The sequence below is a fragment of the Schistocerca nitens genome, chromosome 5 (genome assembly GCF_023898315.1).
Source record: "Schistocerca nitens isolate TAMUIC-IGC-003100 chromosome 5, iqSchNite1.1, whole genome shotgun sequence".
Classification (NCBI taxonomy): domain Eukaryota; kingdom Metazoa; phylum Arthropoda; class Insecta; order Orthoptera; family Acrididae; genus Schistocerca; species Schistocerca nitens.
Window position 1 is genome coordinate 512549502 of NC_064618.1, and position 19196 is coordinate 512568697.

The 19196-nt window shown below is 41.8% G+C and overlaps 1 protein-coding gene across 3 annotated transcripts in view; it reads right to left on the reverse strand.

The window, feature by feature from the left end:
* LOC126259193 (TP53-binding protein 1-like) overlaps window positions 1–19196 on the reverse strand; it is a 359964-nt gene that overhangs the window by 71209 nt on the left and 269559 nt on the right. For all 3 annotated transcript variants that reach the window (XM_049955782.1, XM_049955783.1, XM_049955781.1), the window contains 2 exons: window positions 17041–17152; window positions 11769–11962 (listed from right to left, as the gene is read on the reverse strand). In XM_049955782.1, coding sequence (XP_049811739.1) covers window positions 11769–11962; window positions 17041–17152 — 306 coding nt within the window. The remainder of the gene's footprint in view (window positions 1–11768; window positions 11963–17040; window positions 17153–19196) is intronic.

A 19196-nucleotide genomic window follows, 5' to 3' on the forward strand; every position in this document is an offset into this window, starting at 1 on the left:
TACAGCAAGAGTAAAGCACAATTTTGAGATGTGTGAAATTCATAATTAACCTGTTGTGATGGAACAGTTTGGTACACATGCTATTTATCAACTAAGGGATTATTTGCTGATTAGAAAATATCCTTTAAGACACCATCTATTCCATCAATTACTCTTCCAAGGCCTTTACTGTCTCTGATATAACTATGCATCACTGCCAAACATTAAAGTTTTTATTTCTTCTCCTTGAAATTTCATACATTTTTCAAATTTCTCCTTTGCACTCTTCATTGTTTGCTAATTGTACCAACTGAATAACATCAGGGTAGGCTACAAATACATCTCCTCTCTTTTTAACTACTGGTTCCCTTTCATGTCCAACTCTTGTTGCACTCCAATTTCTGTACAAGTTGTGGATAATCCTTTGCTCGTTGTAATTTATCACTGTTACCCTCAGAATTTTAAAGAAGGTAGTCCCGACAAACTGTCAATAGCTTTCTCTAATTCTACAACTGCTACAAATGTATGTTTGCCTTTCTTCAATCTATATTCTAATGTAAGTGTAAGACTAGTACTGCCTCACATATTCCTACATAACCCCAGAACCCAAACTGATCTTACACTAGATCTGCATCTACTAGTCTCTCCATTCTTGTGTAAATAATTTGTGTCAGTGTTTTGAAATGATTTTTTTGTAACGTCAAGTTGAACAAATATATTTCTAGGACGACACAATACATGTAAGTCACAGATCACATAAACAAGGTAAGACGTGCGTACACTGGAACAGTCAAATCAACACTGAGACCAAGTCCAGCTGCTGCTGGCTAGCTGGCCGCTTAGGTGGCGCGGCAGCTGCATGGCTGGCAGACAGCTCTGCATGTAGAGGACGCGCGTAACTGTGCGGCGGCACTTTGAAAGATCGGTGAGTCACAACAGATTTATTGCACTGATGGTTCTGTAATATTCCAATCAGTCTGGAAGTGCCTTTCTGGAATTGGAATTATTACATTCTTCTTGAAGTCTGAGGGTATTTTCCGTGTCTCGTATATCTTACATACCTAGTGGAATAGATTTCTCATGGTATGTTCTCCCTAAGATGTAAATAATTCTGTAGGGATGTTGTATACTGTAGGTCATAGCTTTGTCTCTCAGTGTTCTGTCAAGTTCTTGCGGCAAATAATCTGATAAATTTTAATGTGACTTACCAAATGAAAGTGCTGGCAGGTCGACAGACACACAAACAAACACAAACATACACACAAAATTCAAGCTTTCGCAACAAACTGTTGCCTCATCAGGAAAGAGGGAAGGAGAGGGAAAGACGAAAGGATGTGGGTTTTAAGGGAGAGGGTAAGGAGTCAATCCAATCCCGGGAGCGGAAAGACTTACCTTAGGGGGAAAAAAGGACGGGTATACACTCGCACACACACACATATCCATCCACACATATACAGACACAAGCAGACATATTTAAAGACAAAGAGTTTGGGCAGAGATGTCAATCGAGGCAGAAGTGCAGAGGCAAAGATGTTGTTGAATGACAGGTGAGGTGTGAGTGGCGGCAACTTGAAATTAGCGGAGATTGAGGCATGGTGGATAACGGGAAGAGAGGATATACTGAAGAGCAAGTTCCCACCTCCGGAGTTCGGATAGGTTGGTGTTAGTGGGAAGTATCCAGATAACCCGGACGGTGTAACACTGGGCCAAGATGTGCTGGCCGTGCACCAAGGCATGTTTAGCCACAGGGTGATCCTCATTACCAACAAACACTGTCTGCCTGTGTCCATTCATGCGAATGGACAGTTTGTTGCTGGTCATTCCCACATAGAATGCATCACAGTGTAGGCAGGTCAGTTGGTAAATCACGTGGGTGCTTTCACATGTGGCTCTGCCTTTGATCGTGTACACCTTCCGCAGAGCCACGTGTGAAAGCACCCACGTGATCTACCAACCGACCTGCCTACACTGTGACGCATTCTATGTGGGAATGACCAGCAACATACTGTCCATTCGCATGAATGGACACAGGCAGACAGTGTTTGTTGGTAATGAGGATCACCCTGTGGCTAAACATGCCTTGGTGCACGGCCAGCACATCTTGGCACAGTGTTACACCGTCCGGGTTATATGGATACTTCCCACTAACACCAACCTATCCGAACTCCGGAGATGGGAACTTGCTCTTCAATATATCCTTTCTTCCCGTTATCCACCAGGCCTCAATCTCCGCTAATTTCAAGTTGCCGCCACTCACACCTCACCTGTCATTCAACAACATCTTTGCCTCTGCACTTCTGCCTCGACTGACAACTCTGCCCAAACTCTTTGTCTTTAAATATGTCTGCTTGTGTCTGTATATGTGTGGATGGATATGTGTGTGTGTGCGAGTGTATACCTGTCCTTTTTTCCCCCTAAGGTAAGTCTTTCCGCTACCGGGATTGGGTTGACTCCTTACCCTCTCCCTCAAAACCCACATCCTTTCGTCTTTCCCTCTCCTTCCCTCTTTCCTGATGAGGCAACAGTTTGTTGCGAAAGCTTGAATTTTGTGTGTATGTTTGTGTTTGTTTGTGTGTCTGTCGACCTGCCAGCACTTTCATTTGGTAAGTCACATCATCTTTGTTTTCAGATATATTTTTCTTTTTCCTATGTGGAATGTTTCCCCCCCCCCCTCCCCCTCTCTCTCTCTCTCTCTCTCTCTCTCTCTCTCTATATATATATATATATATATATATATATATATATATATATATATATATATATATATATATATACAAAGATGATGTGACTTACCAAATGAAAGTGCTGGCAGGTCGACAGACACACAAACAAACACAAACATACACACAAAATTCAAGCTTTCGCAACAAACTGTTGCCTCATCAGGAAAGAGGGGAAGGAGAGGGAAAGACGAAAGGATGTGGGTTTTAAGGGAGAGGGTAAGGAGTCATTCCAATCCCGGGAGCGGAAAGACTTCCCTTAGGGGGAAAAAAGAACAGGTATACACTCGCACACACGCACATATCCATCCACACATATACAGACACAAGCAGACATATTTAAAGACAAAGGGTTTGGGCAGAGATGTCAGTCGAGGCGGAAGTGAAGAGGCAAAGATGATGTTGAATGACAGGTGAGGTATGAGTGGCGGCAACTTGAAATTAGCGGAGATTGAGGCCTGGTGGGTAACGGGAAGAGAGGATTTACATATATTTTTCCCACGTGGAATCTTATATATATAAGAAGGAAACATTCCACGTGGGAAAAATATATCTAAAAACAAAGATGATGTGACTTACCAAACGAAAGCGCTGGCAGGTCGATAGACACACAAACAAACACAAACACACACACAAAATTCTAGCTTTCGCAACCAACAGTTGCTTAGTCAGGAAAGAGGGAAGGAGAGGGAAAGACGAAAGTATGTCAGTTTTAAGGGAGAGGGTAAGGAGTCATTCCAATCCCGGGAGCGGAAAGACTTACCTTAGGGGGGAAAAAAGGATGGGTACACACTCGTGCACACACACACATATCCATCCGCACATACACAGACACAAGCACACATTTGTAAAGGCAAAGAGTTTGGGCAGAGATGTCAGTCGAGGTGGAAGTACAGAGGCAAAGATGTTGTTGAAAGACAGGTGAGGTATGAATGGCGGCAAATTGAAATTAGCGGAGATTGAGGCCTGGCGGATAACGAGAAGAGAGGATATAATGAAGGGCAAGTTCCCATCTCCGGAGTTCTGACAGGTTGGTGTTAGTGGGAAGTATCCAGATAACACAGACGGTGTAACACTGTGCCAAGATGTGCTGGCCATGCACCAAGGCATGTTTAGCCACAGGGTGATCCTCATTACCAACAAACACTGTCTGCCTGTGTCCATTCATGCGAATGGACAGTTTGTTGCTGGTCATTCCCACATAGAATGCATCACAGTGTAGGCAGGTCAGTTGGTAAATCATGTGGGTGCTTTCACACGTGGCTCTGCCTTTGATCGTGTACACCTTCCGGGATACAGGACTGGAGTAGGTGGTGGTGGGAGGGTGGATGGGACAGGTTTTACACCGGGGGCGGTTACAAGGGTAGGAGCCAGAGGGTAGGGAAGGTGGTTTGGGGATTTCATAGGGATGAACTAAGAGGTTACGAAGGTTAGGTTAGGTGGACGGCGGAGAGACACTCTTGGTGGAGTGGGGAGGATTTCATGAAGGATGGATCTCATTTCAGGGCAGGATTTGAGGAAGTCGTATCCCTGTTGGAGAGCCACATTCAGAGTCTGATCCAGTCCCGGAAAGTATCCTGTCACAAGTGGGGCACTTTTGGGGTTCTTCTGTGGGAGGTTCTGGGTTTGAGGAGATGAGGAAGTGGCTCTGGTTATTTGCTTCTGTACCAGGTCGGGAGGGTAGTTGCGGGATGCGAAAGCTGTTTTCAGGTTGTTGGTGTAATGGTTCAGAGATTCTGGACTGGAGCAGATTCGTTTGCCATGAAGACCTAGGCTGTAGGGAAGGGCCCGTTTGATGTGGAATGGGTGGCAGCTGTCGTAATGGAGGTACTGTTGCTTATTGGTGGGTTTGATGTGGGCAGGTGGAGGTCAACGTCAAGGAAAGTGGCATGGGATTTGGAGTAGGACCAGGTGAATCTGATGGAACCAAAGGAATTGAGGTTGGAGAGGAAATTCTGGAGTTCTTCTTCACTGTGAGTCCAGATCATGAAGATGTCATCAATAAATCTGTACCAAACTTTGGGTTGGCAGGCCTGGGTAACCAAGAAGGCTTCCTCTAAGCGGCCCATGAATAGGTTGGCGTACGAGGGGGCCATCCTGGTACCCATGGCTGTTCCCTTTAATTGTTGGTTATGTCTGGCCTTCAAAAGTGAAGAAGTTGTGGGTCAGGATGAAGCTGGCTAAGGTAATGAGGAAAGAGGTTTTTGGTAGGGTGTCAGGTGATCGGTGTGAAAGAAGTGCTCCATCGCAGCGAGGCCCTGGACGTGCGGAATATCTGTGTATAAGGAAGTGGCATCAATGGTTACAAGGATGGTTTCCGGGGGTAACAGACTGGGTAGGGATTCCAGGCGTTCGAGAAAGTGGTTGGTGTCTTTGATGAAGGATGGGAGACTGCACGTAATGGGTTGAAGGTGTTGATCTACGTAGGCAGAGACACGTTCTGTGGGGGCTTGGTAGCCAGCTACAATGGGGTGGCCGGGATGATTGGGTTTGTGAATTTTAGGAAGAAGGTAGAAGGTAGGGGTGCGGGGTGTCGGTGAGGTCAGGAGGTTGATGGAGTCAGGTGAAAGGTTTTGTAGGGGGCCTAAGGTTCTGAGGATTCCTTGAAGCTCCGCCTGGACATCAGGAATGGGATTACCTTGGCAAACTTTGTATGTAGTGTTGTCTGAAAGCTGACGCAGTCCCTCAGCCACATACTCCCGACGATCAAGTACCACGGTCGTGGAATTCTTGTCCGCCGGAAGAATGACGATGGATCGGTCAGCCTTCAGATCATGGATAGCCTGGGCTTCAGCAGTGGTGATGTTGGGAGTAGGATTAATGTTTTTTAAGAAGGATTGAGAGGCAAGGCTGGAAGTCAGAAATTCCTGGAAAGTTTGGAGAGGGTGATTTTGAGAAAGAGGAGGTGGGTCTCGCTGTGACGGAGGACGGAACTGTTCCAGGCAGGGTTCAATTTGGATAGTGTCTTGGGGAGTTGGACCATTAGGAGTAAGATTAGGATCATTTTTCTTCGTGGCAAAGTGATATTTGCAGCAGAGAGTACGGGTGGAGGACAGTAAATCTTTGACAAGGGCTGTTTGGTTGAATCTGGGAGTGGGGCTGAAGGTGAGGCCTTTGGATAGGACAGAGGTTTCGGATTGGGAGAGAGGTTTGGAGGAAAGGTTAACTACTGAATTAGGGTGTTGTGGTTCCAGATGGTGTTGATTGGAATTTTGAGGTTTTGGGGGGAGTGGAGCTGGAAGTGGGAGATTGAGTAGATGGGAGAGACTGGGTCTGTGTGCAATGAGAGGAGGTTGAGGTTTGCTGGAAGGGTTTTAAAGGGTGAGTGAGTTGCCTTTCATTTATATCTAAAAACAAAGATGATGTGACTTACCATACGAAAGCGCTGGCAGGTCGATAGACACACAAACAAACACAATCATACACACAAAATTCTAGCTTTCACAACCAACGGTTGCTTCATCAGGAAAGAGGGAAGGAGAGGGAAAGACGAAAGGATGTGGGTTTTAAGGGAGAGGGTAAGGAGTCATTCCAATCCCGGGAGCGGAAAGACTTACCTTAGGGGGAAAAACGACAGGTATACACTCGCACACACACACACATATATCCATCCGCACATACACAGACACAAGCAGACATTTGTAAAGGCCTTTACTGAATCGAAGGCATGCATTTGGTAATCTAACCTTTCATTACTCATACTGTGGAGTCTATAAAATTATGTTATTAAATGGAAGTGGGTGAAAAACACATGTAGTAGGGCACTGGTGGAGCATAACTGCTAATGTAACAAGTTTTTAGGAATAAACTAATAACAGGTACTTAGTGTCTGGATATCACTGCTCTGTATGAACCAAATTCTTACATTTGAATAGTGTGTAATGTCCTCAGTATAAGCTTTCATTAGGGTAATATTTATCATAATCTACAACCTAATTCTAGGAGTTTCTTCTGTTAGAATTTTTCTCCGTTATCAATAATCTTTTGTGGATTCAAAGGACTCAGGTAGTTTTCACTGCCACAGATGATAATTATCAGCAGTTGACTGATGAAAATACTGTTTAGTTTCAATTAGAAAATCAGATTCTATGGCTTGTAACTATTTAAGAAGTTGTTATGTTTGGAAAGCTTCAGGCAGCACACACAAAAGATATTTTCTTGAAGACAAATGTTAAACTTGTGGGTATGTGTAATCACTAAGAGGAAAAACAATTTACCTGTTCCAAGAATGGCTGAGAGAACAGTTACAGCAACTAATGGCACATTTAGTGTTCACTTAACATAGGAAAACTACAGCTAATATCTCACACAGGAGCCTTTATTTAAGGAAGGTTTGCTGTTGGAGATTATTATGCCCCCTAAACTAAAGCAATAATCTTCTGTGCCTAAATTCTTTTGAACAATGGAAAATCCAGGATGGAATGTCACAATATTATGAGAAGGGAAGTTGCTACTCATCATATAGCGGAGATACTGAGTCGCAGATACGTACAACAAAAAGACTCTCACAATTATAGCTTTCGGCTGTTAAGGCCTGCTTCGACAACAGACACACATACACTGTGGTTTCAGTTTCAGTTGCTTGAGACTGTAGTCGTGTCTGTGTGTGTGTGTGTGTGTGTGTGTGTGTGTGTGTGTGTGTGTGTGTGGACGTGCGCGTATGTCTGTCTATTGTTGACGAAGGCCTTAACAACTGAAAGCTACAATTGTGAGTGTCTTTTTGTTGTGCTTATCTGTGACGCAGCATCTCCGCTATATGGTGAGTAGCAACTTTCCTTCTCATAAAATTGTTAAATTACTTTGAACAGACACTTTAACGAATTAATTTGGTATTCAAGAAAACCAACTAGGTCATCAGTTTTCACACAGAGAATACAATGTGTAAGAAATCCAGACACAACAGTGGTTGAACCAGCAAGTTTGCAAGATCAGGGGTATACAGAAATAACTGGGTGAGCGTTCAGTGACAGATCTGGCCTTACAATACTGCATACAGTGCCTAAAGGTAGAATTATGACCATTCTCAAAGCCACAGAAATTTACAATTACATTAAAAATTGTCCTGATGCCTTACTCAATGATCAAACTGGTTTAAGAGATAAAGAATTTTTAGATAACTTCCAGTCTATTGTATGTGCAAATGACAGAAAATAACATGACATAAGGAAGCATTACCTTTGCATCTGATGTAGGTTTATTTCCCTAACATTTTGTACAGAAATGTGTTCATAATATGTATGGTGGTTATAACGTTTTCACTTGATAACATGGAAAAGTCGGGAAGCAAACAGGGAAGCCGCGAAATAAAAAATTCTGCACGAAAAATGGTTTCTTGAGGCAACTAAAGAGGCAAAAATAGTACAGAGGAGTAAGAAAAGGAAGAGAGAAGATGAGAAACACACAAACCAAGAATATTATGCAACTGGTGGGTTTTCAGAACAACAGAGGTGAGTAACAGATGAAAATTTTCATCTTTATTTTTAGAAGCTCTTATCTTATGTGATGTATTTTACCAGCTCTTCACAAATTCTACGTAACAAGTTTTATAAGTGCTCCCGATCAGGTGCAGTTCCACACAGTTTATTTTCGTAAATTAATTTTATCCTCTTCACTTTGTTTTATCCTTAGAGTGTGTCTTTTCATATCTGATTTATTTTAGCAGTGAGTTATATTATTACATAAAATTATTTAAATGCATAGATAAAAAACCTACTCACCAAGTGGTGGCAGAACACACACATAAAAAGATTGTTGTAATTGGCAAGCTTTTGGACCCTGTGGCTCCTTCTTCAGGCAGAAGTGTTGAGGGGGGAGGAAGAAGGGTGAAGGAAAGGACACCATGTATGTATCTGCTGCTGAACATTTCCTCAGTCAGAGCCCACCTGATTCCAAACCTATGACATCCTTCCTACTCACCTTAAATCAACTTTATACTTACCAACAACTACTTCACCTTTGGGGGGGGCAGGCATCCAAACAGATCAGGGGTATGGGCATGGGAAATAGGATGGCTCCTTCCTATGCCAACCTTTTCATGGGTCACTTGGAGGGGACTTTCCTGGGCTCCATAAGTCTTGAGCCCCTGGTTTGGTTTAGAAACTCTGATGACATCTTTGCCATGTGGACTCATGGTGAGGCTGATTTGTTAAAATTCCTGGAATCTCTAAATACATTCTCCCAATTAAATATTACATGATCCTATTCCTAGCCCTGTGCTACTTTCCTTGATGTTGATCTCGTCCTCGCTGAAGGCCAGCTACACACTTCTGTCCACACATTAAACCTACCAATAAACAACAGTACTTAGATTTTGACTGTTTCCATCCTTTCCATGTCAAACATTCCCTCCCACACAGCCTTGGCATCCGAGGCAAATGTGTTTGTTCAAATGCAGACTCTTTACAGCAATACACCACCGTTCTCACTTCAGCCTTCACTGCACGTAATTACTCCACCAGCCTAGTTAAAAAGTAGATTTCCCCGGCCATCAAATCCAATCTTAGTACTACTGATCCTGGTCTGGAATGTGTTAATCAGCTACTTTGACAGGATCATGAATTCCTAAAATCATGCTCTGAAATGAGATCCATTCTGTCTGAAATTTTGCCCAACACACCTAGAATAGCTTTCCATCGCCCTCCTAATCTCCGCAATATTCTCGTCAGAGCCTATGCTCCTTCTGCACCCACCTCCCTACTCTATGGCTCCTACCCCTGTGACTGTCCCCACTGGCAAGACTTGCCCTGCACATCCTCCTACCACCACCTATAATAACCCTGTGACTGGTAAAACATATACTATCAAAGGGACCCTGCGAAACAACACGTCATATACCAGCTATTATGTAAACACTGTTTGGCCTTCTATGTCAGCAAGACTATCACCACCAGTGTGACTACCACCAAATTAGGTAATGGACATAGGCAGAGGGTGTACACTGGCAACTTGCAATATACTGTTGCAGAGCATGCTCTGTAAAATGACATTCTTGACCTCAGTGCCTGTTTCACCACACACACCATCTGGATTCTCCCCCAGACAACAATTTCTAAGAACTCCGCAGGTGGGAACTAGCACTGCAACATGTCCTTGGTTCTCGCCACCCACCTGGTCTTAATTTACCTTAATTTCTTCCACCTCAGCATTTCTTCACTGTAACTACTCTTTGCCTAATTCCGTTTTAGATTTCCACTTCTTTCATTGTCTTTCCCGTCTATTTTTCACTGCCCACCTCTGTTACGTATGATGCACTTAGCTTTTCACTTATATCAACTCATGCATGATGTTTAAGCAGTAATCTTTGTCTGCATATTACCCTGTTTTCCAACTTTAAGCTCTCATGTTTTCAAATCTCGTCTGAGGCAGTCCCCAAAATCAGTCTTTTCTTCTCGACTCGTACAGTAAGTCTCCCCTGACCTGCGGTTCTGGGTTACTTTCCTGAAATCTACTACTTTCCCTAGACCTCTCCAGTCCTTTCCCTTCACCCTTCTTCTTTCATCTTCAACACTTCTGCCTGAATATGACTGCAATTGTTATTGCTGAAATGTACTACCTATGATTAGTGCACAGACAGTCTGACTTGTGAATGTATTTTTGTGCCAGCTCCCTTAGTTCACATGTAAATAGTGTGTTAGAACACGGTAGCGATTTATGTGAAGGATGTTAACATTGGAAACATTTCATGTAATTTACATCATTTCACAATGTACATAGCTTTGCCCGCATTTGATATTTCTGTCTACATAACATGTTTGTGCAGTTCTGTATATACACTCTGTGCTTCATTTGCATGTTTTTTTAGCTTTTGCAGTACTACTTGAAAATTGTCCAAAGACTGAAATTGCAACTATGAAATAAATAATTTCTGCAGTCAACAGCGAATATGATGTCCTTTTACATAAAGTATAAACATAAAGCAACTATTTTCTATATCATAGGCTGAACTGAGCAGATGGCTTTTATGAATACAAATTACAAAGCTTAAGGACCAAATGTTGTGGTTTTTACATTAGAACTTGGGAACTATTAAGGCAGACTCTGTCAACAAGGGATCTACGTTCCAGTCTTGTAAGAATCTAAAATTCTAACTCTTCACACATGCTCTTAACTTTTTTTGTTTTATCAAGTGTATTATCAATGATCAATGACATTTTGTCTAGAAGAAATGGAATATTTTTATGAATCCCTTCTTTGTGTTAAGCATTTTGAATCCACTGACACTATGTTCTTTGGGAGTGTCTCTGTGCATTTCTGAGAATACATAATGAAATTAATGATCATACCTTTTCAGAAGCAAAGTCAGTGTTGTCGCCACACAAGAAGCAGCCAACAACTGCTGCTAGAGAATTATGTGATCACATGTCACATTAGTGAGCATTTTTTCATGTGATTATTCTGAATGTTTACCAACCACACCGAAAACCATTTCCGAATCAATGTCCATGTTAGCTTTCATGTCCTGTATGAGGGTGGCTTAAACCTCTTGGGAAAAATCAAGGTGAACACAAGACAGTAACTGTTTTCTAGTATGACTGTACACCTCGTTACACAAAAGCAAAACATTACACCTTGTCACACAGAGGCAAAACATTTCTTAGGATTCTTTATGACTATCATTTTGATTTGCAAACACAGCTGTTTCTAGCTGTGGAAGTGCTCAGCAAACACTATTAGAGGATGTTCAGATGCAAACAACTTGAGGGATAATAATCTGAGGATTTTGAGTTAATTTTCTGGGAAGACCAGAAATTTGGCTCAATTTTCTACAACTTTCAAAGACGCCCTTGTATCTCTTCATATGTCATTCACAAATGTTTGATGAGACCAAATGGCTACTGTATTATAAACAAATGCTGTGGGTGCACTATTATTTTAAAGTGTGCTTAGTGAGCTATCAACATCTACATGAAGCACTTGATTACCTACAAGTCTTCTCACATTTGACCTTGTGTAGGCCCTCATCCTTGCACATGTTAGAAATTATTTAAGTAAATCAGTATATCCACTGTTCTACTATTTTTCACTTAACATTTAATCATATGAATACTTTCTTTCCATGAAAGCACATACCTTTTAAAATGTTAGTGGTAGCAAATAACGCCTTTCCTTTGCCTTTGGCAGAAACTTTCCCCTTCCCACGGGAGCTGCCTGTGGCTACAGGCACAAGCTTACATCCTTCACCTTCAGGTTCCACACCAACAACTGAAATTGCATCATCCGTTGTTGCACCCGACACCGATCCACGGTCACTAGGTGATGATGATCTGAAACAATTACAGAAAATCATCACAGTTGCATACAGGAGACTAGAAAAAAACTTCAAGGACAGTTAATTACAAATAGAACAGGACTGTAACTATCTACAAAACTAGGAAATGCCACCATTAACCTGTAACTGATTGATGTATGGCCCATGAATATTTGCACTGATGAGCTAAAAAATTATGACCACTTGCTTAATAGTATATTGGCTAACATTTGGAAAAGAATACTGCAGTGATAAAGCATGGAAGAGATTCAACAAGTTCTTGATAAGTTTCGAGAGGTATGTGGCTCTAGATGTCTATAGGCAGGTCCAGAAATTCCTCTAAATTACATATGGGTAGTTTGTGGGTGTGGTGCTGGTGTGGTGCTGGTGCATGGCAGCATCTCAGATTAGTTTCATCAGGTTGAGATCAGGAGATTTAGTGGTCAAAATAAAATGTGAGTTCATTATCATGACCCTCAACCCATTTTAGCATGATTCTCAACTTGTGTCATGGGCAATTAACCTCCTGGAAGACGTCAATGTCATACGAGAAGACATTAATCATGAAGGGATGTAGGAAGTCTGCAATATTATTCTACATAGTCCACAGCTGTCACGGTGCCTTCAATCACTATTGCAGGTCCCATGAAAGCCCAGATAAATGTCACCCGTAGCATAATACTGCCCCCACTGACTTGTGTGCATGTGCGTGACATGTTTCCATAACCCCCCCCCCCCCCCCCACACACACACACACTCACTCACTCACTCACTCAAACATGCATGCGCACATGAGCCTGTGGCCACAACAATACAATCTGTTTATGAATGCTAGCGCAGTCTGACATGAGTGGGAGGGGGGAGAAAATGTAGCAAACTTAGGGCCAAAGCAATCACCGAACTGTGGGGATGGGATGAGAGAGAAGAAATGTAGGAAAGTTTTTGGAGAATATCACAACTGAAGACATGTTGAGTGGGGGGTATTGTTGATATAATCAAATAGACATGATCTAAATAACTACAGTAATTTTTTATTACTGTTTTTGATCTGATGAACAAATCATCTTCAGATCTCAAAATGAGTAAGAAGAGAATGTAACTATACAAAAGTTATAGGAGTGTAACATCAAAAAGCATATAGCCAATGATGCCAAGTAAAACAACATGAAATCAATTACACAAGGGCAATTAAATGTGTGTGCATGTGGGTGTGCTGTCACATACCTTGCCGCAAAAGTTTCCTCACAGTATCATTCGTAAATTTTATGTAGCTGAATGATATATCATACTATTTGACACATTTTTGGATAAACCACACTTTGGAGCATTATTTATGGCCTCGATACAATGTTTTGTTTAGTCTTAGGATCACTAGCTGTACATTTTTAACGTACACTCCTTGCACTTTTTGTATTATCACTCATTTTTCCAGTTTCAGATGAAGATTTACTATTCAAATCAAAACTGGGAAACAAAAAATAAATATGGTGATCCGAGCAGTGTTTTGTCTCAGTACATTGGAGGATATGGTGGATGGATGGTTCCCACACAAGTAATTTAGAGGATATGGTTGGAGGGGGTGGGGGGGTGGGGTGGGGGGGAAGAGGAGGAGAATCCAAATGGCAGAGAATCAGCTGTTGAGGTAACTGGTATTATGACACAGAGCATGTTCTGCAACTAAGTAAATGATTTTGCATTTAGCTACAATTTGGCAGTAGCCATTCATGTGAATAGAGACATGTGGTTAGTTGTTATTCCCACATGACAGTAATTGAAGTATGGTTGGTATATATGTGACATTGCACTGCTTCTAGCAAGTGGTAACTGGGCCTATAGGACAGTTACTACATCACTTTTGACCACAGGCAAATGATCCATTGGGTATAAGCATATAAATGCAAGTTCCAATCTTGCCCTATGGCAGCACTTCATCACTGCATCTGATGGCCACAATGAAATATTTTACCTGCTCACCATTGAGATGTAACTGTACACCTGTGAATTAATTTCTTGATGCTAACAATAACAATAATAGTCATCATCACATCTTTTGCACACCTGCCTAGATAGCCCTGTGTGTTAAAGCACTGCTTCCAGAACGGAGAGGTATGCCAGGCCCAGATTGAATCTGCCTGGCAGATTAATGATGAGGGTCAGTTTTCCGGCCAGCCTAGATGTGGTTTTTAGGCAGTTTCCCACAACCCACTAAGTGAATACTGAGCTGGTACCCAAGTCCTGCCTCAGTTACATGATACAGAAACACTACAAAAACTTTCATTCACTTCCATATGTGTAACACTACAGGCAGACAGTTGGGGTACACATTTTCCACATCTGGGGAGTAAAGAGATGGTAACAGGAAGAGCATCCCACCACCCCGTAAACTAACCGTGCCAAATATATTAATAATCACACCAACACTGCACTGATGTGGGACAAAGGTATAAAAAAAGAAAAAGAAGAATACCATCACATGCATTTGTACAGTACATGACGTGTCCACATCATGTATTAGCCAAATTATATATAGACACTTGATGCAAATCCAAGTATGAATGAAAGAACAGAAAGCCAGTGTAAAGAAAAATTCTGTTAAGAACAACCCATCGCAGATCGACCACACTAGAACAAAGAACAAAAGAAACTGAACACATTTAAGGCCTACATTGGTCACAAAAATATGTTTGATCCTTTTCTATGAATGGTGTTTATTAAAATTCTGCAGATTTACAAGATAAACAGTTTAATCATCAACACACACTCATTCATGATAAGCACAGGAAGTTACATCTACACCTGAAAGGCAGCAAAAAAATAACAACAGAGCAAATAAGGCCTGAGAGAGGTAGATTTCAAAGGTAACAACTAAAAGCCCCTTATGGTTCTGTTTTGCATTTATCCACTTTGATACACACATGTTAAATCAACTGACATATATGGATGGCATGCTACATGCCTAAACCAAAACACAGATGACTCCCCCTCACAAAAGCAATAGATGTTTTCTACAAATGCCAGTAAAGTTCCACCCTTCTGACTTTTTAAACAATCAATCTCCCACATGTAATATAGCTTCAAGAGTCTGAATACTTTTCAAGTGAATGAATGGTTAAATATTTGACATACGCAAGTATGCGAGAAAAAGTTTAAAAAGGTTTGAAATCATTTATAAACTTTGTTGGAATTCATTAAGTGCTCTCTTTCTCACATACTGAATGAAAATAGTCTGGGTAATTTGTGCACCGAATCTTATGCTGCCTCAAGCCACAAACACAGTTTCTAACTTTGATACTGTGTTAAATGTTTAGAATAAGATTATATAGTATATCTCCACTTTTACATTCCCAGAATTACCATTTTCCCGCCATTTACAACATTTTTTACATCTCCCATCAAATTTCCTACGTCCACAATGTTAATTTGGAGCCGATTTTGTGTCAAAATATTTATAATTTTCCCATGTTTTTCGCTTTATGAAAATATGTTTGTGGAGAAAAACTGACATAAAATGAGGCTGACATGATGTTGGCTGTCAAGTAGTATTTGCAAAATATTACTCGTTAAGTTCTTTGACACTATGGTTTTCTGCTGTCTAATCAGCGGATTTGAATCAGTAAATGTGTAAAGTTGGAATGATTCGTGCTGCATTTCCCATCGCTGCCAAGCTCTAATCAGCTTGGTGGCTGATGGGAGTAACTGGTTCAAACATAGATTTGTATTTGCAGAAGAAGACCATATCACACACTACATCTGGGTGTAAAACTCTGGCACCCACAGGTCAGCTGAAAAATGCTTCATGAAGTCACCAGGAATTTAGAACAGTAGTATCAATTAATGAGAGATTTTCCTTTACACTGCAGATAAAATACAAGAAAATCAGAGAAACTGGAACGAACACCCCGAAAGAATAAGTGAAAAAAGATTACCTCTCCAGATAAGAGGATTTAAGCCAGTTGGGAGAAGAAGTTAGGGAAGGCTGAGGAAACGACGGGTACTGCAACAGGCAAAACAAAGAAGAGTCCTAATGGTTGAAGTGAAGAAAATGAAGATGGTGGTGGTGGTGGTGGATGATATGATGGCTACAGATATGATCCTCTTTAGTGTTGTAGAAACTGAAAAATATATCAGCTTGCTATTTTTACATTTCGCATTGTACCAGTACTGGCTGGCTAGAAGACTTTACTGACACAAATACTTCCCCCAGAATGGAATTTGTGTACCCTACCTGTCCGAATTTAATGTTATCTCATGTGCAAGTGTGAAAACGCTGTGTAAATTTTCCAAAAGTCTTCAAATCATGTAACTGGGGCACGACTTAGGTACCAGCCCAGAATTCACAAAGATGGGTATGGAAAACTGCCTAAAAACCACACCCAGGCCCCATTTTCAATCTGGCGAATACAATCTAGAGATAGCATGCCTCCCCTTGTCCCCAGAAGTGAGTGCTTTAACGTGGTCAGCTATCCAAGTGGGTTTCTAGAACTGCAGCATAACAGCCAATAAAACTATTCATGGTAATCAATTTGATATAACAATGATTTATAAATCTGAACAAGTCACCTTCCTCATAGACTTCGAAGTACTGAACACCCACAATTTGCAAATCATCTGCAAGAAGAAGATGGCCAAATGCAGGGATCTGATAGATGAGGTAAAAGCCATCTGGAAATAGAAGTCTGTGCGCATTATTGTTGCAGTAATATTGGGACACCAGTGTTAGCCCACAACAGACTGTGAAGAGCCTACAGGACCTAAAACTGCATCCTTCATCCTGTTGGCAATTGCAGAATGGTTTTTTGGGTTCTTGAAAACATAGTAACTTGGGAACAATTTGTTGTTTTAACTATCGTTATTATATCAATATAATGCATAAATGGGTGTACGAAAATGTTCTGATAATAGTAATATTAGTGGTGGTGGTGGTGGTGGTGGTAGTAGTAGTAGTAGTAGTAGTAGAGATATTATGGTATAAAGTTAATACCATTTTCTCTTTCAGGATGGAAACCTATACAGTACTGAATGGTTGTTTAAGTAAATTCTTTTGCCACTTAGTATAATTTGCCTCCCACATGCCATAAATAGAAAACTACTCACCGAGATACCTTATTGGGACATGCATTCCCACTTGGCCCTGGGGTACGTGGTGTCGCAGGTCCCGAAGCAGCATGAGTTGGTGTACGAAGGCGCTTTCCTGCCACTACGTTGTCTGGTCACATGTGAACAGAATCAAACAGATCTTAATAACATTTGGTATGGCAACTGGTGCCATAGTAAAGCATGTAGTGCACATGGAGGTGGGAGTTGGAGATAGTCATTTTAACAAACAGAAGAATTTCTATTACTGTAGAAAGTAGTATTGATCAGTTTATTATATGATTCTTCAAAAAATGTGGTGCGACCCAACAAACAGTATCACCTTGGCACCACCTGCCACCTCCCTTCCACCGACTAACACCAGTTCTATCTATGTCCTGAGTCTGGCCCAGCCTGCACCTGCTTGCAACCACAAGGCCGACGATCGTATCACCTGCCCCACCCCCTGGGACTGTCCCAGCACCGCAAGTGAACCCCGTGGCATTCAAAGCACCATCTCTCTGGACAGATGGTCCATCACTTTGGTTTAAACACACTGAAACCCATTCTGTCAACGCCAGGATAATGCAAGTCTCCACCAAATATCCACATGTGATGGCAACAAAGACAGCTGCTGGCCAGCGACATAATCACAAACTCAACTGTCTCCAGTTAGTAGGAGTTACAAAAAGACGACCTCATTCGGTGCCTTCCCATCTCTAACAATCAACATTTAAGACAATTGTTGCACAGGGAGAAAATTGGCGACGGAAGTTACCATAGTTCCTGCAATACCTCTGTACGTTACCCGAATTGGACGTCCTGGACCCACTCCTACAATCCATACAGATATCTCACTTGTCAGAGATATATTGCAACCTGCTCTCACTAACACAAGAGGCAAATTTGAGCATCGCAGACACAGTAACCGAGGCCTCAGCTCTGCATAGAATGCCCACCAGAGACAGATTGGACAACTTTGCCTTGCATCTCGATGAGGCAGGCCACAGCCCTCTGCATATACAAACGAAGAGACTACATGTTCTCACGTGGATGGTGTAGCGTGCGTTCCTCATCCTCATCGGACTGGAACCAGAGTTTTATCACCGTCATTTCGACAACAAGTCATGTAAGTGCAGACTGTTGTGTTCTTGTGTGGGAAATGCAAACAGCAGCCTCTCACATCAGGCAGGCAAGTCTGCCAACAGCAACAGCCTGAACAGTTTTTGCAATGTTTAGTCATAACAAATATGACCACTAAGGTGCAGTTTCTTGTGGATACCAGCTCAGATATATGTCTGCTTCCAAAGTGCATTTTGTGGCAACTGCAACCGCCTATAATTTCACAACTTAGCAGCTGCAAAGGGTTCATGAAGAGCTACATGTGGACTTGCGACTTTCAATTTGAACATCAGTATATGACAGTCATTCAAGTGGCGTTTTATAGTCTCAGACGCAACCCACACTATAATCAAACTGCATTTCTTGTCCTTCTATGATCTCATAGTAGATGTAAAGACTGATTCCATTTCGGATCAGGTTACATCACTGAACGTTGCATGCCAGTCTACAAATTCCAGCAACCTGTTGGTACACTTCCTCATCGCTCCACTGCAACTGGCGCACCTGCTAAAATAGTTCCCCTTGATCATGTAACCTACTGGAGTGCCATCATTGCTTCCCCACTCAACAGTGCATCACATTGGGACCACGCCCAGTCCTCCTGTTTTCTCAAAGCCCAAATGGCTGCCCCCCTATAAAATGAGTATTGCAAAAGCAGAATTCCACACAATGATCCAAGCAGACATGGCACACCCGTCAGAAAGCAACTGAACCTCCCCCTTTCGCCTGGTACCAAAGAAACAAGGCAGCTGGAGTGTGGTGATTATAGAGAACTCAACTTCCAGAGAACTACCAAATGGTACTTTGTGCATCACATCGGAAATTTTGCTCGCCAACTGGCAGGGTTCACTGCTTTCTCGATTTTCGATCTACTGAGTGCCTACAACGAGACTCATGTTGCAACAAAGGACAACCATAAAACTGCAATAATCGTGCTCTTTGGATTGTTTAGATTCCCATAAATATCATATGGCTTGCAGCATGCAGCACAGAATTTTCATGGCTTTATTGATGAAGTTTTGGGGGGATTGGATTTTGGTTTTGCACACATCACT